We start from the raw sequence: 19,767 nt of genomic DNA, 5'->3' as shown, positions 1-19,767 counted from the left end.
CGCATGGGCCTTCTCTAGTTGTGGCGAGCAGGGGCTCCTCTTCGTTGCGGTGCATGGGCTTCTCATTGCGGTGGTTTCGCTTGTTGTGGAGCATGGGCTCTAGGCACGTGGGCTCACTAGTTGTGTTTCACAGGCTCTAGAGCACAGTGTCAGTAGTTGTGGCGCGCGGGCTTAGTTGCTCCGTGGCATGTGGGATCCTCCCAGATGAGGGCTCAAACCCATGTCCCCTTCATTGGCTGGTGGATTTCCAACCACTGCGCCACCAGGGAAGCCCCCAGTGATTGGCTTATCATTGGATAGTCTCAGCCAGGTGGCTCCTGCTCCTGTCTCTTTTGCTTTGTCCAGAGGATAAACACGTGGTTCCCTGCCGGGAGTGAGCGGGGTTCCCTTGGTGGATGTGCTGGGGTGGGCATATTGGCCACGTTTTAAAGACATCAGTGCTTTTGGTTTCCACCTGACATGCAGCCTCGCTTTCTGAGTACCTGGCACCTCCAGTTTCCGAGCCTTCCTAGGGTTCTCTGCCAGAATCAACAGGATTCCTGATAGATATGCACTCCCTTCCTGCCTCCAGGGCAGCCGGTAACCATTCCTGCATCGACTTGTCAGCTTCCAGAATTCTCTTGTCTGTAGTTGTGTCTCTTCTTATTCTCTTGGTCTTTGTGGGTTTGTGAGGTTTTTTGTTTTTAAACATCTTTATTGGAGTATAATTGCTTTACAATGGTGTGTTAGTTTCTGCTGTATAACAAGGTAAATCAGCTATACATATACATATATCGCCATATCCCCTTCCTCTTTCGTCTCCCTCCCACCCTCCCTATCCTACCCCTCTAGGTGGTCACAAAGCACCGAGCTGATCTCCCTGGGCTATGCGGCTGCTTCCCACTAGCTATCTGGTTTGTGAGTTGTAAAAACTTTTTTATTGTCAGTTTAATGTGAAGAGACAGATGAGTTTGTGTTTTCATTGTTTTAAATTTGTTATGTGGAAGCCCCCTACGTATATTTTCACAAACATCATCTCTACAGAGACTTTGGAGGACGCTTTGGGGCAGTTAATGACATTTTGGGATATTATTTGTGTTATCTTTTTGGACTCCCTATTTTTCTCTCTTAAATTTCCTTGTAACAAATAGAACCTGTAAATGTTTCACCATTGGCTTTCCCTCTTGAAAACAGGAAGCCTTTGCGTTCTCGAGAGCTTTCTCCTCATCTGTCCAAGAACTTATCCGTACGGGGATTTATTTCACGTCACCCCTGCCTCTGAAACAGAGCACTCAGCTCTCAATTACATTCCCTTCTCCAAATCCTCGTCCTCATAACGTTGCTTTACAGTATTGATTCTTTGGCTGGAATGCTCCCCAATATGAAAGTCATCCAGAATCCATCAAGTCATCCGTCTTCCTGTCTTTACTACAATTCTTGCCCAGTGTCATTTAGCAGTATCATTGGGGATTACTTTTTCTTTAATTTTTAATGGTGATGAAGTAGGTTTGTTTTCATTGATATATTTGAAATGAAACATATAAATGAGAATTCCTCTTCAAAGCACTTGCCTTCGTGAAACACGTTTAAAATTTTTTTTTTTTTGCGGTACGCGGGCCTCTCACTGCTGTGGCCTCTCCCTTAGCGGAGCACAGGCTCCGGACGCGCAGGCTCAGCGGCCATGGCTCACGGGCCCAGCCGCTCTGCGGCGTGTGGGATCTTCCCGGACCGGGACACGAACCCGTGTCCCCTGCATCGGCAGGCGGACTCTCAACCACTGCGCCACCAGGGAAGCCCACGTTTAAAATTTTTAACATCTCATCACTGGCCACCAAGAAGTGTAATCCCCGATTCAAATAATAGATTCTCCTCTGATTCAAGCCTGGTGCCCGTCCTCCAGACTCCATGCTCCTGGGGCTCTCTTCGCATCTCCAGTAGCTTCTGTGGTTTGGAGCTGCCCCCAAATCCCTTGGCGTTCAGAACACTTGGACGAGAGTTAACTTTTCTGCCTGTGCCGAGTGCCCCACGCACAATGTGAGCCCCGCGGTCATATGAAACATTCTGGACTGGCGGATGGAATTACCAAGAGCAATTTCATACGTTATTGTTCAAGCCACATAACTCAGTCCTGATGTTAGTACATAAAGGAAGCACCCCTTCACAGCTCAGGCCTGTGAGTTCAGATCCTTGGGATGTTTCCTTCTAGTTCATGTACTCAGTCTTGGACCTTAGACTAGCCAAAGATGACAAAGATACCATTGAAAAGAACTCATCCTAAGTTCCCATTCTCCAAAATCTGTTCTTTCTTAAAAACCTTCTGTCTCTATATCCTGTAGGGACTTTGTGCATTCACTAGCCTGCCACTCAGTGTCCCCTGCTCCACCAGCAGTGCTCCATTCTACCTGTCCTCTGTCTTACCTGTCCTCCTTCCTGCCTGTCCTCCATCCAATCTGTCCTTCATTCTACCTGTCCACCTGCCTAGAGCACTGGGGTGCCAGACAGATTTAAAACTGGGGCATTGAGGGTAGTTCTAGGAGGGAGGGCTCAGAGGCAAGTTCAGTCCAGGGCTTGAGCAGCAGTGACCTAGTCCTCGTGGATGGGGGAGCCCCATGAAAGAGATTTTTGAGGATAAGGGAGTAGGAAATGGGGACTCACGGGCAGAGGGAGAAAGAGGAGATCTTATCTATCTCTCTCGGGACTACCTTTTAAAATACTAATATAGGGACTTCCCTGGTGGCACAGTGGTTAAGAATCCACCTGCGAATGCAGGGGACACAGGTTTGAACCCTAGTCCGGGAAGATCCCCCATGCCGCGGAGCAAATAAGCCCGTGCACCACAACTACTGAGCCTGCGCTGTAGAGCCACAACTACTGAGCCCGCGTGCCACAACTACTGAGCCCACATGTCACAACTACTGAAGTGTGCGCCTAGAGCCCATTCGCTGCAACAAGAGAAGCTCCCCACTCGCCACAACTAGAGGAAGCCCACATGCAGCAACAAAGACCCTACACAGCCAAAAATCAGTCAATCAATAAAAATTTATATAAAAAGTAAAATACTAATATATTTTCCATTATAAAAGTAATCTGGGGGCTGCCCTGGTAGCACAGTGGTTGAGCGTCCACCTGCCGATTCAGGGGACATGGGTTCGTGCCCCTGTCCGGGAAGATCCTACATGCCGCGGAGCGGCTGGGCCCATGAGCCATGGCCGCTGAGCCTGCGTGTCTGGAGCCGTGCTCCACAACAGGAGAGGCCACAACAGTGAGAGGCCCGCGTACCACTAAAAAAAAAAAAAAAAAGCTGGGCTCCTCCTCCCATCCCACGACTGTCTGGTGTCTTTTCTTCTAATTGTTTCTTCTTTTTTATTTTTTTCCTATGCTATATTTATATTCTTTGTTTTGCTGAAAAGTATATGTACCATAATTATGTCTGATTTTCATCGTTGAGCATTTTCTTATGTTATTAAAATAGTTCATATTTTCATGATTAGTATTTGATGGTGGCATAATATTTCATCAGAAAACTATGGTGTGGTTACGTGATTTAGCAAATAAAAATCTACTTCAGGTAAACAACAGATCATTTTCTTAGTATATGAATGTCTGATGTGAAATTTCCAATACAAAATTTGGGACATACTTATTTATCTGAGATTCAAATGGAACTGGGCATCCTGTATTTTATCTTGCAACCTTACAAAATCTCATATTACTTACACAGTTCCTAGCTGTTGAACATTGGGATGTTTTCAGTGATGCAGTGGACATCTTTGGGCATAAAATTTCTAATTCTGAATTACTTCCTTAGGTGGCTTGTTAGAAGTAGAATTACCCTGAGGAGATGAGTATCTTTTTTCCCAAGACTTTTCAAAGCTATTGCCAAATCACTTTTTAAAAAGGTTACAGCAATTTATGCTCCCACCAGTGGCATCTAAGAGTGCTCATCCCCTGCGCCCGTGCTAACATTATCATCACTTAAATACTCCTCTGCTACTTTGGCAGGCAAATGATGATATACCGTTTTCATCTTTGATTACTAATGAAGTTCACATTTTTTGTTTATGAGGCTTTCTTTCCATGACCTGATTTTTAAGTTTTCTTCCACTGCCTCCTGATTTCTCTGTCCCTATTTTGCATTGCTTTGAAGTCACAAGGAATATGTCTTATTTTTATTTATTTACTCATTTTTACTCAGCCACTGGGGCTGGAACCCCGTCCCCAGGCTCAGGTTCCAGGAAGAATTCTGCACAATCACCACCAGCCTACCTGCCAGCCCACCCACTGTCTGACATGAAAGCTTCCTAGGACTTCTAAATGCATTTCCAATAAATCAATGACAAAGCATAGAATAGTAATTTTATTCTGAGCCTGCAGAATAAGTTTCTTTTGACAGCTCTCCCCCATTTCTGTTTCTGGTGTACGATTGGTTTCAGATACAGCTTCCATAAATACCTGCTTTTAATCTACCCGTAAAAACCCACCACTCTGCTCTAGAGGGTTCCGCGGAGTTCACGTGGGCATTCATGCTCCATAGCGTCTGCTATGCTGCTTCTCTAAAGATACTGGCCCCCATGGATGGGACTCCATTCCAAAGGAAAGGGGGAGCCTTTCTGTGAAATTTGACAGGAATATTACCTCTTTCCTAGTGGGGTCTAAAGCTTCAGCTTAGAAAAGGGCTGAAATAGCAAGATTTGCTTCCTCTCCGAAAGACTGAACAGTACACATTGCTTCTGGAACATTTCCTTAAGTTAAGTAAAGAGCACATTTGCACCTGCTGGCCTTTTTTTTTTTTTTTTTTTTTTTTTGCAGCGCGCGGTTCTCTCACTGTTGTGGCCTCTCCCGTTGCGGAGCACGGGCTCCAGACGCGCAGGCACAGCGGCCATGGCTCACGGGCCCATCCGCTCCGCGGCATGTGGGATCCTCCCGGACTGGGGCACGAACCCACATCCCCTGCATCGGCAGGCGGACTCTCAACCACTGCGCCACCAGGGAAGCTCCCTTGGCCTTTTGACCTCTAACTCATGGCGATGACCTGCCTCTGTCCCTTTCTCTGGGCTACTCCATTTAGTCCCCATTGCAGTTAAATAGGAGGCCATTTGGTTGCCCTCTCTGTGACGTTCTCATCCAGAGAGGCGGCTTCCCGACCGGCCATTTAAGTATTCCCAGGCCTTGCTTTATGGAAATTGCTACGTTCTCTTCGGTTTTTCATGTCATGAATCGTGTCAGTTCCCCTAGCCTTTGCCTTGCATGAATTTTCAGCATTACATGGCACTCTGCTCCCTACATTATGTCCACGTCACGTGTTCGAGTATCTGGCCAGACTCCTGATGCTCTAGGTTTTTTTCCATTAATGTTATTCAGTGTGCATGTCCTTCGCATTTTCAAGACTGCTCTGGGGCTGGGGTCTTCTTTTCTTTCCACTTTCAACTTGATATCTTAAGTACAGTACATAATGTCTATTGCTCTGAATTATACGTAGCTACCTTTGTGATTTCAATGATTCTAATTTGTAAGTCCCTATTCTTTAACTCTTTTGACCTGCAGAGAATTAATCTGAGCCCCTGTTAGGTGAACCTTGACTGATATAGGCCTTTTCTTGCTCTAGAAAAGCTCCCTGTCTAGTAGGGTGGAGTCCAGGTCACAGCTACCTCGGTCAGGGTAGAAATTGGGACACTGTCTATGGCCGCCTTTCCATTTCCTCATCCTCTTCCCAACTTTCTCTGATGACCACAGAAGTGCATGAAGTCTCTACTTCATGTTGGCCATTGTCAGTGACCTCAGATTTCTCAGAAAAATAATTAAAGTGCCTATCTGGATAAGAGGAAAATTAGCTCAGCTACTAAGCACCTACCTTGTAGCTGGTGTGCTGGGTTCACAGCTGGTTTTCCATATTCTCATCAAGAGGGGAACACCACTCAGCCTCAGTTTTACTGCCTATAAAATGGGACGAGATGAGAATCTGAGGTGTGATTGAATGAGGCCATGGTTCTAATGGCCTCAGCACAGCGCCTGACATATTGCAATTGGTCAACGTGTATAAAATTATGAAGACTGATATCCCAAAGGTGGCATCTCATCAGGAGTAAAGAAGATACAAAGGCGGCTTCTCTTGAGCTCAACGGGATGCCAAATATTTACATATTTCAAAAGTGTATACTCATACGGGCTTCCCTGGTGGCGCAGCGGTTGAGAGTCCGTCTGCTGATGCAGGGGACACGGGTTCGTGCCCCAGTCTGGGAAGATCCCACATGCCGCAGAGCAGCTGGGCCTGTGAGCCATGGCCGCTGAGCCTGAGCGTCCGGAGCCTGTGCTCTGCAACAGGAGAGGCCACAACAGTGAGAGGCCCACATACCGTAAAAAACAAGCAAACAAACAAACAAAAAAAGTGTATACTCATAAATAGACATTTTACCATTTTACGAATCATTCCTCCAAAGGAAAACAAGCATTATTTAGCTCTTTCCCTGAACACCACCTTGAAATCTAAATTTCAGCAATTATCATCATTAGTAAATAGTTTACATTTCTGGGCAAATGGAAGATACCTTATTATCATTATTTTACTTGTTCAACTTACGTAATGCATCCTCTGAGGACCCATTTGGAAGCATATATGTTTATTATAGGTATAAAATGGATCCGAAAAAATTTTGGACTTTAACATTTCACTGTAGAGCATGCATTTGAAATGAATACAAGAGATACTTAGGCATTCAGATACATTGCTTGTAAAACAGTTAGTAAAAGAATGCAATTTGTAAACTCATTTAATAAGGCAAAATTAAGGACATGTCTCAAAGTATATCTCATCCTATAATTTTACCAGACTTGTGCTAGTTTAATGGGAGAAAATATATGTCCTCTGTTTCTTGAAATATCATTACTTTAGGGGAAAATATTTAAAAGCAAAGAAGTCTTTTAGGAAATTGTTAGCCATGAACCCCAGAAGTGATACATTGCAGTTAATGGCAATGGGACTGCTTAACCCCCGCCCCCCGGCTAGACCAAATCCCCCTTAGTGTGTCTGCACACACACACACACGTGCACAGACCTGCACACGCAAACATGTCCACACGCACAGCCACTTGCATGCTGGTCACTTCTGTTGCTAAGTGCTCTGGCCCCTCAGTTTCTCCATGTCTTGATTTTGTTTGGTGGTTTCTTTTTTCCCCTTCTTTTCCTTTCCTGCCAGCTCTTGTCTGGTATGAGAAATTCCCCGTCTCTCCCACTTTACATTCTGATGAGGCTGCATTCCTCCTCACATGCTTCTGGTGGAGGAGAAGTGAGCCATAACTCATTGTGGAGTCGGTGGTTATTGCCTCCAAATTGGCCAAGGGGGATAGAGGCAGATTTTGAGAAATAGAAGTCCTCTCTTTGCCACAGCCCGGGAGCAGGGGCTGCACACACACTTCGCCTGATAACGGGCAGCAACTTTCCAGGGAACACAACGCACAGTGGTGGCGGTTTCGAGCCTGTCTTTCATTGCACGTATTTAATGCGAGAATATTTCAAGCTTGTTTTTTCCAGACTGGACAGTCATGTCTCAGGACACATTTAATGTAGTTAGAAGGAAATGTAGCAAAAGGAAAGATGGTGAGGCTGGAGTGACCACTCTCCTAGCTGGCCAGCCTGGCACAGGGCTTCTCCCTGGTGGGCTTTGATCCCAGATGCCTAGTTTACAGCAGTTTCTCCCATGAGTGTTGTGGGTCTCCTCATCTCATTGTATCTTTTGATTTGTTTACAGGGAAACTTCGTGGCCTGTATGACAGCTATTTTACGACAAATGGAAGATTATCATTATGCCCATTTGATCAAGACTTTTGGGAAAATGAGGACCGACGTGGTGGTGAGTGTAACTTTGACTTTCTATAACTGTGTTTTGAGGCCAGCATTTTAGGCAAAATGCTGATGTCAGTATTTCCATTTTCAGTATGATTTTGGACTTGCCTCCACTTGATTTCAGAAGCCACTAGGGATGGTCTAACTAAAGGCGTGTTTATAAGAAGATAAGGGTCAAGATACAGACTCTCTCCTTCTACTGACCTGGGGAGTGATTCAGGGTGTCAGCCGAGAAAAGCCCCTTTTCTTTTCTCTCCCATGCTTCGTGGTCACGGAGAATTTGGAGATGTTACCCATGGAGAGTCTGTCATTACCTGCTGTTCATTGATTGATTGACTTTCAATAGCAGAAGCCAGGAAGCATTGTCAGCCCTAATTGTGCTCCGTTATTAATTAGCTTTAGTCACGGAGGCTCGTTAGCATTTCTCGAAATAATTCTCTAGTCATCCTCAGTGAGAGTATGATACGACTTAATTAGGAGACTTACAGAGGGGAACTTAGGAGCTCTGTCCGTAACAAGCTGACATCGCAGGGCCATACAGCAGATGTCCTCTGCGAAGCCGCAGCCAATGTGTCTGCAGAGTTTCTGAGTGTATGTCCACCTCGGCTCTCCTGTCTGGGGACACAGACTCCATTTCTGAGGCCCCTAGATTCCTATAGACTGCAGCAAGTTCTACTAGCGTTTCCAGAACAAGGTTGGTTGCACTTTCCATCAATCTTATTAGGGGATAGAGACAATGCATTTAAGGCTTTTTTCCAAAGGATTAATTCTAATTAAAAAAACAACCTTATTAACTGTTGCTGCTGTATGTGTGTGTGCGTGCGTATGTATATTTAAATTATATATATATAATATTTAATATAATGATAATAATATATGTATTTAAATTTCTAAAAAATTGATTTATACCTTAAAATCATAGCAATTTTCCTTAAATAAAAGTCAAGGAGCAAGAATGTGTATGTGTTTGCGTGTCTCTGTGTTTAGTCTTCCTTAAAAATATTAACGAGCAGTTGAATGTAGGACTGTACTCAGGCGTGTAACATGTAGCACGTGTGATTATATCCTGCGATTCTTCAGCAGTGACGGCACAGTGAAATCAGATTTGCCATGTGAAACATTTCATGCCTCATGTTTGATCAGGGGAAGGATAGTTGTAGCTGAACCTTTATGAACAATTTCCTAGACAACACTTCAGGCTGAATAATAAACTTTTCAAAATGAGAAGCATTACCTGTGCTGAAAACTTAGGACTCCATTTAATTATTTGCCCTTTATCAGAATAGTCACATGATCAAAATCATACTATTCATGCAGACTGTTAAAAATATTTAATCTGGGGCTTCCCTGGTGGCGCAGTGGTTGAGAGTCTGCCTGCCGATGCAGGGGACACGGGTTCGTGCCCCGGTCCGGGAGGATCCCACGTGCCGCGGAGCGGCTGGGCCCGTGAGCCATGGCTGCTGAGCCTGCGCGTCCGTAGCTTGTGCGCTGCAACGGGAGAGGCCACAACAGTGAGAGGCCCGCGTACCGCAAAAAAATACATATATATATATTTAATCTGAATTATTCAGTGTTGCTGTGGATAGGGAAGCTTCAATGTATTGTGAAAAGCGATTATACAAAATAGTGTTTAAAAATGACTAATTTGCCGAATTCCAAGTGTGTACCCTCTCTCCTTCACAGAGTAGATCATCAGATACTTGTTGCATGTTGTGGTACTGATATCCCAAGGGATTTTGCTTCCTTAGACACCGTAGTTCAGAACAGCAATTATTTGCAGACAATTGGATTTCCATTATAAAATGGCATTTGTGGTTTGGATATCATGAATTCATACTGCAAGGATCGTAAACCTTTTTTATTGTTGTTAATCTGTCAGAACTTTGTAAAGTGTGTTCCTATCTATTAACTATACGTAGAGGGTATTTGACTATATTTTCCTACTTGGACAAATGCTCACAAAAATGAAAGGTCGTTTTGTGTTAAATAATTGGAAGTTAATTAGTAATGCAGTGTACGAAGAGCCTAGACCATTTTCTCAAGACTACTTCCTTGTAAGAAGTGCTTCTTCAGGTTTTCACATTCAGCTCTGGTTTGGTTGGATGAGTCATTCGCATACAAAATCTCAGTTATTATCAACACCAAAGTCACAGGCCTCAGAACTGGTACTTTTACAGTCTCTCAAGTGACCCTTTGGACCCCAAGACAGTGAAAGGATGGAGCACAGCATGGAACTGAAAGGCTAATCCAGGAAAGGAAAAGGGTGGACGCGTTTGGCTCAAAAGTCTCTCATGACAGAGACAGTCCCTTTAGGATGGTGAGCCATGTGGGGTCTTTAAGTTCTTCTGCGGTGGAGATGCTGGCCTGAAGAAGGGGCTGCTAGCTGTCTTGTGTCCCAGTTACTTAAGCAGGACCACAGGTGGAGAACTTACTCAGTGTCCATAGTAAGATCAGAGGTGAAGAGGAGTACTCTGGACCTTCCAGGGGAGCCTGTTCTCTTGACACTTGTCCCAAGTTCCCACTAAGTGGCCATAAAGGAATGTTTGTGGAGTGACTGAGTGAATAATGACGTATCCAAGAACAGTGCAGGTGGAAGTAACGCTTATTGGTTACAGGTTGAGTGAATGCAGGATACAGGACGGCGAAGGTTGAAAGAACCAGGCTGTGGGGTCCCTCTCATATCCAAGGAGGACCCAGGGGCAGCCACAGGCTACCGTGCATCCCCGCCTCTTTCTGTGGCCTCTCCCAGTCCTGTGCAATTGTAGGTTATGTAGGGAAGCCCGGTCAGGCAGAGCTCTGAGCTCTTAGCGTCCTCCTCCTGGATTACCCTCCTGCCTCCATTCAGCTTCCATCCCAACACCTTCTGGGAACCCCTACCCGACACCTGCCTTGACCTCACCTGGTGGCTATCGCCCACTGCCCCTTCCCTTGTACCTTGTCCATCCCAGTCAACCAGCAGCCTGTGCTGGGGTGGTCCAGCGTGACTTCTCACAAATGGAAAGTGGTGAGGATGCTCACGGGGATTATGAAAGCAAGAATATTTGCCAGGTGACTGTCCTTGCCTGGGAAACATTCTGCTATTGGGCAGGCCTGGTCTTAAAGAGCCTTGATTTCTGTGTGAAATGGCCACCGAAGGGTGATCCACAAGCTTGTGTAGGGAATGTCATGAGGAGCAGGAGGAGCCTTGCTCTGAGCATCCGTTTCTTTATTTCTTGTGACCATTCCTCGTAGACGAAGCTTTATCGAAGACTGTCTCCACTGGGTGATGAGTTTGGGGGTGCAGAATCCTTTTATAGTGAATTCACTCAATAGCTGTTTATTGGAGACTGACTTTGTGTTAACAGGCGGAGGAGGTGACAGCAGGCAATGCAGATGGGTTTTGCTCTCGTGGCCCCCAGTCTAGTGGAGAATATCACAGGTAATCAGGGAGTCCTTCAGATAACCCAGGCTATCCATGCTCCAAAAGAATGATCCCTGTGAAGCAGCCAGACTGGACTGAGTCGGGTGGTCAGGAAGCCTTCTTTGCAAAGGAGAGGATTGTGGAATATCGAGGAATAGAAGAAAGGGCACTCACTGTAGGTGGTAGAGCAGCAAGAGTCCTGGGGGTGAGGTGCAGCCGGACAGGTGCTGGGGCATCCAACTGCACAGGACCCCATTGGTCATGCTAAGAGGCTTTGTGTTTTTCTGCTTGTTTGGTTTCCGTTTCTGTATCATTTATTTACTGTTTTTCCCTTAATTATTTAAAATTGTTTTTAAGGCATTTATTTTTTGAGTAAACTTTTTATTTTGAGAAAATTGTAGTCACATGCAGCTGGAAAAAACAATGCAGAGCGCCCCTGTATTCTTTATCCAGTTTCTCCCAATAGTGGCATCTTGCAAAACTATAGAACAATGTCGAAATCAGAATGTTGACGGTGATACAGTTCACTGATCTCACGTTGATTCTCTCCATTTTGCTTGTGCTCTTTGCTCTATTTATCTTGAAAAATTTCAAACATACGGAAAAGCTGAAAGAATAGTACAATGGAAACCATTCTTCCTGTCATCTGAATCCATCAGTTGCAAGCACCTTGCCATATTTGCCTTCCCTGTATCTCCATGGACCTCTTTCTATGTAGCCAAATCCCGTAAGTATGTGAGAAACATGTAAGTGGTTCAGCAAATATCTCTCAAGGTTGAAGACAACAGTCAACGGCCTTAATGACCTTCCAGAACATAACAATCACCTCTTCATACCGTCTGTATTCAGATTTCTCCTCAGTTCTCCCCAGTCTTTGTTGTATTTCGTTATAGGCTTTCTCAAATCTGCATCTAGTCTGGATTCACACGTTGTATTTGGTTCTCTCTCATTCATCTCTTCTTTTTTCTAGAATGCGTTCATCACCTTGTTTTTCCTTCCCATTCATGGCATTGCTTTTTAAAATTCTACTTCATTTTTATTTATTGTTTTGAAGGGATAAAGTCATTAGCTTTGCAGACTTTCACCCATCCTGGAATTTTTGATTGCTGCCTCGTGTGCAGATTTGTTTCTGCAAATTCCTATGTCCTGCAAACTGGAAGCTTGATCTAAAATTCAAGTTCCCCCTTTTGGCAAGCGGAATAGAAGTTGGTGTTAAGCATTCCCTGGTGTGTCTGTTGGGAGTCTGGAAATGCTGGGCTGACCACTACTGATGATGCTGGGTTTGATCACTTGGTTAAAAGGGAGTCACTACCAGATCTCTCTGTTGTGAAGATACATGCCCCTTGAAGATTATCATGTAATCTTTGGGTAATACTTTGGCATCTGCAGAAAATTGCAAAGGTCTTCCTCTAGCAGTCTTTCATCTGATAAGTTTAGCATGTATTGATGGTCCTTGTCTGAAACAGTTATTTCTCTGACTTAAGAGAATGGTGACTTCCTACTTCTGAGAATCAAGACTCTTTGGCTTTAATCTAGGAACACTGGGAAGCCCCTGAGGACGTGGGTTCAGTGGGAGATTGGGGGAAGTGTTGGTGCCCTGATCAGATTTGTAATTTGAAAACGTCACTCTGGGTGAAGTGTGGGGACCAAGAGAGACAAGAATGACCATAGGTAGATGGGCTAGGATGCCCCGCTGGTAGTCCAGGTGAAAAAGGATGATCAGTTATCCAAGTGGGTGGGTATAGAGATGGACAGAAGCAGATGGTTTTACAAGAAGATTTTGCCTGTGGAATACACTGATGGCTCTTGTTAGAGCTGTCCACTTATTATATGGAGCATCTTGTGAATAATCTAACTAAAAATGTAGCAGGGATGAACTGATTACAAAAAAATGAACTTTTCACAAAATATCTCATGTGAATCTTCCAACTCCCCTCTTTGACTTGGAGATAGCAGTTGTAATAGTCCATTCAGCCTCATCAGCCGTTCTAGGCCAATGCCATGGTTGGGACCACCACCATGGCTAGTAAATTATGCAGACCGACAGGGAAGCCTTGCAAAACCTCATCTCCGACAATCTGCAGCATTTTGTTTGATCAGCAAAGTACCAACATTTAACAGCTGAGCCATACTAATGAAGTACGGGACTGTGTTTCCTAGAGGGAAAAAAAAAAAAAGGAATTGGGAAAATATGCTTCTCTTCTAGAATAATAAAAACCAGACCCTGTATCTCAATTATTAGGCTTTGAGGAGTGATCAGCAAGAAAGCCAGCAATTTCATGCAAATAGAGATGTGACTAAATTACGGCACTCAGCCGGCAAAGTAGGCAACCTGGTCATTAAAATGTGAAACTCTCGACAAAGTGGGGAAACTTAAGGAGTGAAGTATGAATTTCAGTAATTAAACTGGGGAGAGAAACTGTTCCTTGTGTCAGGGGGCACCTAGAACACCCCTGCTCACAAGCCCTGCTGGTCAGGGCTCCTGTGGGCAGAGTTTGGAGGACATGGAACTGACTTTTCCCTCCTGACTCTGCCCGGGATCCTAACCTCTCCTGCACTGGAGGCCTCTGTTGTATAAAGGGTGATCATGATTGCTCCTTGAGTTTTTATTCATGGGAGGAGGCTCGACAGACCCCTCCCAAGGCAGAGATGACTCGCTGTAACCTGGCATTGCTGTTTCGGTTGCAGAGGAAGCATCTCTGAACATCGGCTTATTGCTGCTGTCAGATGGAACTGGTGTCTCTTTGCAAGAAGTTCTTGGGTAGAACTCTGTGCTGGGAATTGCTTTCTTGGCTCCATAAATTCTGTTCACCACCTTGGTCTTCACAGCCATTGTACCTAATTATGAATCAGTAGATTAAATAAATGAGAAACATCCACTCTATTTGGCCATCTCTGACTGTAACCTCATTTTCCTCCATGAATTCTCAGTTGCCTGTCCCCTTCCCACCCAGATCTTGAGGGAGCGTGCATCCCGGGCTACCGGGATGTGTGCTTTTCAGGATAACCGCTTGTTTTGTTCAGGTTAGCTCAGAATAAGCACTAAACTGTCAGATTCAAGAAATTTTCCTAATTCTGGCAGGCACAGAGTGGACCCACTAGGAAAAGGGAACCCCTTCCCGATGCCAGGAGCGGTCTGATTGGCCAGGAAGCAAGGTGGGGCAGCAGGGCACCACTCGTGAAATTCAGGGACCATCTAGGAGACAACAGAGGTATAACTGAGGAGCTTGTGGATTTGAGGATGCCACATAAAAGAGTCTGGAATGCGACCACATGCTCAAATGGTTTACTGGGAGCTGAATAGGTGCAGATGGTCAGGAGTTCCTGTTTGAGCCTTTCAGCTGTTAAATTACATAAGAAAAAGGAAAGGATAATAATACCACATATTCAACCCAGTGGGCCCTGTTCATAATGAAAAATCTCTGTAGAGTAAATACAAGACATAGTTATGACCTGCGTGTTACGTTTGTTTAAAAAGGTTTCTTTAAGCAGAAAGAGTGTGACTATGTATTTGTAACCTTTGGGGACTGACTCTTTGTGACTCTTAGATATGCCCAAGGAGTATCTTTTAATATGTCCTTGGGAAAGTTCTCCGGGACAGGAGGTGGTGCTCAGGCAAACAGAAAGGCGGAAGTGTAATACATACCTCCTGTGAAATACATCTTCATTACTTTTTCGTATGTTCTCATTCAGTTAAAAGAAAAAAAAAAGTCATTTATAATGTAAAATTATTCCAGGGGGCATTGGTTTTCACCTTTTTCTGGGTGGGTTGTTTCAGTGTTCTCTTTTTTATTTCAGGATTTTCTGATGGAAACATTCATCATGTTTAAGAACCTCATTGGGAAGAATGTCTACCCTTTCGACTGGGTGATCATGAACATGATGCAGAATAAGTGAGTACGGGGGAAGGCTCTCCTTGACGAGGTGCCTGATTCATGTCTGGTGGGAATGGAGGCGTTGCTTGGATACCGTGGGGTCTCCCACGATGTACGGGGTGCTCCCCCTTCTGTGATGCAAATGGTTCTTTGGAGAAATGGGCCTGGAGATTGGGTGCTTTGCCTATGCCAGCACAGGCTCTGGGGCTGAGAACTTGGGCTCTGCCCCCCGGAGAAAACAGATATGAACATGACCCGCCTTCCCTTCACCTTTGGCAAGGGCATCAGTTTGCCGTCTAATCTGAACGGTGTGTGTTTGTTACCCAAAGCGATTCTCAGCTCTGTGGGAGTTTTTTGAAAAGTGTCTGCATTTCACGTATTTCAGCTGGAAAGCATCATGAGCATTTCATCACACGTATTAACTATTAAGCACGTGCCTTGCTCATCTTCTCGTGAGGGCTGTTGGTTAATTTTCTAGCACTTGGGTTTTATAATTTCTGTAAGCGCCAACAAAGATCATGGGGTTCTCGATCGCATGTGGTTTCTAGAAGGAATTTCTGTTGACTTCTTTTTTCTGCTTCTTTCTTTTTGCAGTTTTTATGGAGATAATTGTAGGTTCATAGTCAGTGCTGCGGTAAAAAGTAAGACAGGAGATCTTGTGTACCATTTACCCAGTTTTCCTTGATGATAACATTTTGTAAAACCTTAGCCCCAAACTACAACCAGGGAGCTGACATTGATACAATTTACCCATCTTCTTCAGATCTTCCCAGCTTGACTGGTACTCATTAGTGTTTGTGTTTGGTGTCTTGCAATTTTTTTCACATGCATGTGTTCTCAAATCCACCCTCACGGTGAAAACACTGAACATTGCCTTCACCACAGGGGATCCTGTGGTTCCCCGTTTGTGACCCTCCCCCTTCCCTAATCCCTGGCAACCACTCATTTGTTCTCCATTTCTAAAATTTTGTCATTTCAAAAATGTTATATAAATGGAATCATACAGGCTGTAACCTTTTGGGATGATTGACTTTTTTTCTTTCACTCTGCCTAATTGCCTGGAGACTCATTTAGGTTCTCGGATGAGTGGTTTGTTCCTTTTCATTGCTGAGTTAGTGTTCCCAGTATGGATGTGCCACAGGTGGTTTAACCATTTTTACTGTTTAAGGACGTCTAGACTATTTCCAGTTTGGGGCTATTACAAATACATCTGCTGTGAACATTCCTGTACAGGTTTTTGTATGAACTTAAGTCTTCATTTCTCTGACACAACTGACCTGGGATGCAAATGCTGGATTGCATGGTAATCATATGTTTAGTTTTGTAAGAAACTGCCAGACTCTGCCATTCTCCGTTCCCGTGAGCCATGTAAGAGAGATCCAGCTTCTCTGCATCCTTGTCAGCATTTGCTGTTGTCACCGTTTTTCATTTTAGCCCTTCTGATACATGTGTACGATGTCTCATCGTGGTTTTCATTTACGTTTTTCCTGAGCCTCTTTTTAATGATTTGTCCACCCTATGGATAAATTCATAGCAGCAAGGGCCTTTCCCTTTGCCTTTTGTGGGTGATGCTCCTTTCCAGGACAGCAGAGATGAAATCGGCCCTGTGTACCATAAGCTGTGGGTTCTGAGCAGGCCTCCGCTAGGACTGAGCCGAAGTAAGTGTTGTCCACCTGTGCTGCATCTCCCCTGCAGAGTGGCAATGTCAGATGCCATCTGTCCTCAGAAGTTGTGTGACTTGGTGACCCCAGTCCCAGGGGTCCCACCGAGGTAAACTGTCACCCCACTGAGGAGGATGCAGCCACACTTTACTTTGATGCTATTTTTTTTTTTTTTTTTTTTTTTTTTGCGGTACGCAGGCCTCTCACTATTGTGGCCTCTCCCGTTGCGGAGCACAGGCTCCGGACGCGCAGGCTCAGCGGCCATGGCTCATGGGCCCAGCCGCTCTGCGGCATGTGGGATCTTCCCGGACCGGGGCACGAACCCGTGTCCCCTGCATCGGCAGGCGGACTCTCAACCACTGCGCCACCAGGGAAGCCCCTGATGCTATTTTGATGGTGATGGAGAGTCTGTTTTCAGTTATACCCTTACGGTTGCATCATAGCCTCTTCCTGCGACTGCATCCTCTGCCTTCTCCTGCCAGCACTGAGGTATCTGATCGTCACCCCGGACCTGCACGTGGGCGAAAGCCACGTACTCTGTGACTCAAAGCATGGAGCGCAGCCCTCAGAGTTTCCTTCTCCAGAGACCCTGTCCAGCTTCTCCCAGGATGTTCTGTAGTTCCCGGGGTGAGGATGTCGCTTGACCCGTGCTCGCTGGAATTGTGCGTTCCCTGCATTCCTCCTCACGTGCCACTCTGCAGGGTGCAGCCACGTGACAGAGATGCAGGTGTGCCGTGGCATCTCCACCAACCCAAGCCTTTGCATCTCAGCCACAGGGAGGAGAGCTCTTTGTTTGTAAGGAAAGGCAGCTCTGCAAGGCAGAAGCCCTGGTTTGTTGTGTCCTCTTAAAGGCAGATGCCGGAGACTTCTGAGGATAAAGTCTTGTGTCAATGATGATGGAATTAGGGTCTGGAGCCGGAAGTCTATCCTATTATCTTGGGCAGTATGCTCGTAGGCTGCAGCCCTAAAAGACATCTCCATAAAGGAGGAAACGCTCAGAATGTAAAATCCCTGTGGTTTCTTTTATGTTGTACATAAAATGTACGGAGCCATCTCATCAAGAATTCTAGTACTCTGAGGCCAAGTCTTCCAGCTGACAGCATTTCTTCCATCAGAACGTCCCAAGGAGGAGCTGTGTGTGTGTGTGTGTGTGTGTGTGTGTGTGTGTGTGTGTGGTATGTGTGCATGCGCATGTATATGGACGTTTGTGCATGTGTGTGGTTGTGTGTGCACGCACACGTGTGTATGTGTCTGTGTACGTGTGTGTGGGTTTGTTGATACCAAGTAAAGACCTTGTTTTTTTTTTTTTTTTTTTTTTTGCTACACTGCAGCTTGTGGGATTTTAGTTCCCCAACCAGGGATTGAACCCAGGCCCTTGCAGTGAGAGCACCGAGTCCTAACCACTGGACCACCAGGGAGTTCCCTAAAGACACTTATATTTGCAGAGATTTTGACTCTGAGAAGCTGCAGCCAATCCACCTTCCTCTCACAGCTGACACACTTTGCAGGCACAAGGTCCCCAGCCACAGGGAGTAACAGAAGAGCAGGCCATGAAGGAGGCATTTTAGACTCTGATCAAAGTTGGAGCTGTGAGGGACTTCCCTGGTGGTGCAGTGGTTAAGAATCCGCTTGCCAATGCAGGGGACACGGGTTCGATCCCTGGTCCGGGGTAGATCCCACATGCCACAGAGCAACTAAGCCCGTGCGCCACAACTACTGAGCCTGCGCTCTAGAGGCCACGAGCCACAACTACTGAGCCTGCGTTCTAGAGCCCGCAAGCCATGACTACTGAGCCTGCGCTCTAGAGCCCGCGTGCCACAGCTGCTGAGCCCACATGCCTAGAGCCCGTGCTCCGCAACAAGAGAAGCCACCGCAATGAGAAGCCCGTGCACTGCAACGAAGGGTAGCCCCCGCTTGCTGCAACTAGAGAAAACCCGTGCGCAGCAATGAAGACCCGACGCAACCAAAAATAAATAGTCAATAAATAAATAAATAAATAAATAAATAAAAAGTTGGGGCTGTGATCATTGTAATTTTCTTTCTTACATCTTACTGCCTTAAAACGCTACCCCCTCTGTTGAATAAACAATATTGAGTTTTAGAAGCTGAATCGGTTGGGTGGCTGAGGAAGATACTGCCTCCATGCAGCCAGCTAGGTAACACTTAAAGCTATCTTAAGACATCTGGTTGGTGACCCTTTAGTTTTCTTTAACATCCTTGTTTAAATGCCAGTTTCAGAGTGCAGAGTTTATCTCCTTTTTCATTTAACACATGCATTCTTTGTGATGTGTTGTGTGTTTTCATCTTCAGGCTAAGGGTGAGCTGAAACATATGCTTCCCACGTGCCAAGCACTTCTCGGGGGAGACTACAAGTCATCATGTCCTTAATACCCTCAGCAGCACTTTGAGACAGCTGTTGTTTTTATGCCCACTTTACAGATGGGAAAGTTGAGGCACAAAGGTTTCTTAAGTTGCCAAAAAACACACAGCTGGGAGGTTATAGGGCCAGTCCCGTAGCCTAAAACCACGCTGCTACCTTGAGTATGCCTCCTGTTTCCCGAAGAGAGTCTTTTGTTTTGTTTTTAATCCTTATGTCTTTAAAACACAACTTTTCTGCAAGATTTACTACTTACCTGAGTGAATTTTAAGCACAGAAGTCAAGATGTTCCTACTTAGCTTTTTTTTTTTTTCCGGTACGCGGGCCTCTCACTGTTGCGGCCTCTCCCGTTGCGGAGCACAGGCTCCGGACGCGCAGGCTCAGCGGCCATGGTTCACGGGCCCAGCCGCTCCGCGGCATGTGGGATCTTCCCAGACGGAGGCACGAACCCGTGTCCCCTGCATCGGCAGGCGGACTCTCAACCACTGCGCCACCAGGGAAGCCCCCTGCTTAGCTTTTTGGAGCCATTCAAAGTATATGCTGTTACAGAGGATCGCATCCATTACTGAGCTTTATGGAGTCCTGCTGTGAACTTTTAGGACAGAATCTCACTAATATCTTAATAAAATAATTTC

General features: G+C 45.5%; 1 protein-coding gene across 3 annotated transcripts in view; it reads left to right on the top strand.

Moving 5' to 3' along the window:
• Window positions 1-19,767, top strand: part of DOCK1 (dedicator of cytokinesis 1) — a 523,633-nt gene that overhangs the window by 310,515 nt on the left and 193,351 nt on the right. For all 3 annotated transcript variants that reach the window (XM_060286253.1, XM_030832075.2, XM_030832074.2), the window contains 2 exons: window positions 7,725-7,826; window positions 15,018-15,112. In XM_060286253.1, coding sequence (XP_060142236.1) covers window positions 7,725-7,826; window positions 15,018-15,112 — 197 coding nt within the window. The remainder of the gene's footprint in view (window positions 1-7,724; window positions 7,827-15,017; window positions 15,113-19,767) is intronic.

Source organism: Globicephala melas, chromosome 16, assembly GCF_963455315.2.
Source record: "Globicephala melas chromosome 16, mGloMel1.2, whole genome shotgun sequence".
Lineage (NCBI taxonomy): Eukaryota > Metazoa > Chordata > Mammalia > Artiodactyla > Delphinidae > Globicephala > Globicephala melas.
Note: the sequence above shows the minus strand (reverse complement) of the source record. Positions and strands in the feature narration are given on the sequence as shown.